This window comes from Hipposideros armiger, unplaced genomic scaffold (assembly GCF_001890085.2).
Source record: "Hipposideros armiger isolate ML-2016 unplaced genomic scaffold, ASM189008v1 scaffold_2032, whole genome shotgun sequence".
Lineage (NCBI taxonomy): Eukaryota > Metazoa > Chordata > Mammalia > Chiroptera > Hipposideridae > Hipposideros > Hipposideros armiger.
Window position 1 is genome coordinate 34,312 of NW_017733380.1, and position 3,065 is coordinate 37,376.

General features: G+C 48.2%; 1 protein-coding gene across 1 annotated transcript; it reads right to left on the bottom strand.

Annotated features, from left to right (window-relative positions):
- Positions 1 to 162: 162 nt before the first annotated feature.
- Positions 163 to 1,355, bottom strand: CLDND1 (claudin domain containing 1). The gene is made up of 3 exons (XM_019634848.1): positions 1,341 to 1,355; positions 924 to 1,092; positions 163 to 748 (listed from the first exon to the last, which is right to left on the bottom strand). Exons 1-3 carry the CDS (start codon positions 1,353 to 1,355, stop codon positions 528 to 530), a joined length of 405 nt encoding a protein of 134 aa, XP_019490393.1. The 3' UTR covers positions 163 to 527.
- Positions 1,356 to 3,065: the final 1,710 nt, after the last annotated feature.

The window sequence follows — 3,065 nt, forward strand, 5'->3', positions numbered from 1 at the left end:
GCCAATCTTTAGGTAAAAGGATCTTAGATATTTTTTATCGCGTTTAAGTCTTAGAAAATAGCACTATTAGCTCTGGCTGACTGGCTATCTACAACAGCAAAGTAAACATAAGTTTTGACAATGATGAGGTTTCACCACGAAAATAAAAAGTTTCTCGTTGAGTGAATTGAATACAGTTACTTTACTGAAAAGTCTAGCAGACATCAGCAGAACCTGTTGTGGGTCAATTTCCCACTATCAGTTTTCTTTCACAAATCTGTGCCAAGTGTCTACTCATTTCTTTCTTTCTAGGCTCTGAAACTAGATTAGTTTGACTGCAATATGGAATCGCTCAAAGAATCCATGTAAATTTTATTGTTGTTAAAAAAACAACTGTGTGAATAAAAAAAATAGATTTTTCAGAATAAAATGATGTATCCGCAAAAAAAAAAAAAATAAATTAAAAACAACTGGTGGGGGGAAACAAGGGAAAATATTACTATTAAAAAATAATAAAAATGGCGATCACTAAGCAGGTGGCGTCCCACTTATGCCACACGATATGCCTTCATTAAGGTGTACTCTTTCCTGTTGGTATGAGCGGCCCAGATGAAGAGAGCAGAAGCCATGAACTGTAAGGGAGCCGAGACACAAGCCAGGCAGAAGGACCATCCAAATTCGCCAGACACATTCTTAGGCAGCTCTAGTTTCTGGTGGAGTAGTTGAATTCCAGCAACATAACAACTCACTGAGCCCAGTGTACACAGACCTTGAAAGAAAATTTAGAAAACAAAACAAAACATAGCTAGATGAGAGCACTGTAAGAGCTTTTCAGGCAATGTGACAGGATAGTATAATAATACGTGACAATGTTTAAGAATTACAACTTTTTGGTCTCTAGGGAGACAAGAAGATGAAAAGTTAAGTATGATGACAAGACTCACCTGCAAGGAGATGGAGAATGCCTGTGGCAATGGTGGGATACAGGCTTCGGCAGATACAAGCACAAAGTCCAATCAAAGCCCCAAAGCACATCAAACCTAGACTAACAAAAGGTAAAAGGAACTGGCAACGCCAAAGATCTGATTTTAAAAAAGAGAANTGGGCTTTCCCCTAGTCTCACCCATTGTGGTGAGGAGGGGGCTTGGCATCCTGCCACTTAACAGACTCACTCTGTTAAGCCACTTGAGAGGGGCTTCACTCTGAGAGCTTGACATGTGCCCTCTGGAGTTTGAGAAACCAATGGAAGAATATCTGACTCACTCTTGAAAAGTTTAAAGATGAAAGAGTTTGACTACATGGGCCTGACGCAGCAAAGCAACAAGACCTCAGGTTGAGCTGAGAGAAACCTACATCCTCACCATCCAGGCAGCCATTAGCCGCTCTAGTTTCCTGGGGGCTAAATGTCTTCCCCACAGAAGGAGCTGACCAAGGGTCCCTGTAAGACAACTCCTGAACACCCTGAGAGGAACATGACCCCAGCAGGAACCAGCCTGCCAGGAACCCAGGGTCCCAGAGGAACCAGCCTGCCAGGAACCCAGGGACTCAGTGGGGAGAGCTGTCCTTCAGACAGCTGAAGGAGAGACACTGATTTCACTTGTTAAAAGAACCAGTCTGAAGGTCTGCGGAGAGAAAGTCTCTTGAGAAATTCCCAAAGGTGGCCCTTGACAGAGAAAGAGCCTGCAATTGTGCATGGGCCCTCAGTAGCCTCAAGGTGAGATGACAACTGTACCAGCCACATAAATAAAATTACTCTTTCCTAATCGACTCTTCCCCAAGTTTGACCAGAGAGGGGTCAGAAACAGTAACTGTCAATGTAGGAGACAGTGACTGAGGGCAGAGAGAAGAGACAGAAGTCTCCTCCCCTATTGTAGGCGTCGCAGCCAGAGGCAAGCCTAAACCAAGACAGGAGGGAGTTTTAACTTTGAATGGTGTTTTAGTTTTGATATTCCACAACTGCCTGGTGTTTGATGATCAGACTGGACTGAACATTTTCATATCCCTCTTAAAGGGGACAACTTCATTAATTATTTAGTGACCCCAAAACATACCAGAGATTTTATGAAGACAGAATCTGTGGAGTTTAAAAGGAGTGATGATAAATGGACTCATTCTCAATTTTGAACTCTACTGCTTACCACATTCAAGAACTTCAGAGTGCTGTGAAAAAATAAGAGGGAGAACAAGCCCAGAAAGAAATGGTCAGGGAAAACTTTGTTGAAGACGTAACTANCTCCTCAGTCAGAGAAGAAAAATGTATCAGGCAAAATATGAACACTCCCAAGGCGTGGACACGGGCTCAAAGGCCGTACAGTAGTAAATGGCCGCAGTAAAATGACTCAAGGCGGATCAAGCTGAGTCAAATCCTGCAAGTATACGCGCAGACCAGGACCGTACCCGACGCCTCACAAAGGAGCCCGAAAAACAGGCTCGCAAACTGCGGCTGCTGAGTCTGGAAGACGGGAAGGGACTCAGGAGAGATCAGGACAATTACAATGCTCAACGATAACCCCATAAGTTGGGTTTGTATGTTTATTCTGTTTAATCCTCTTTCATCCTGGTGCTCTCAAATGACCTTTAAAGGTCCCGGCACCGCGAGAGGCTGTTCGGCGCCTGGTGCTGTCACCTCCCGGGGCCGGGGGAGGTAGAGGCGAGCCCGGGCTGGGCTGGGGCAGCGCTGCGCGGGCCCCGGGCCAGGGGTCCCCAAGTACCCAGCCAGGCCCCTCCCTGACCACTCGGCCGAGGGAAAAACTCCGCCGCAGCCCCGCAGCTCGGAACCCGCCCGGCCACAGCCCAGCCGCACACGGGGAGGAGACCGCTCCTCACACCGCTGGAAACGTCGACCGGCTACGCGACCCCCACCCAGCGACGCCGGGCCAGCTCACTCACCGCCCATCCTCCTGCTCCGCCAATTTCACCCTTAAGCGCAGACTACAGCACCCTCCTCTCCCCGCGCCTCCTCTGACGCACTTCCCTGCAGAGCCCGCCCCCTCCATAACTCCCGCGCCTCCGCCCCCGCCTCCACCCCAGGCCGGGCCAAGGCCCGTGGCCGAGGGGGCTTGTGGGAGTTGTAGGAGGGACGGAAG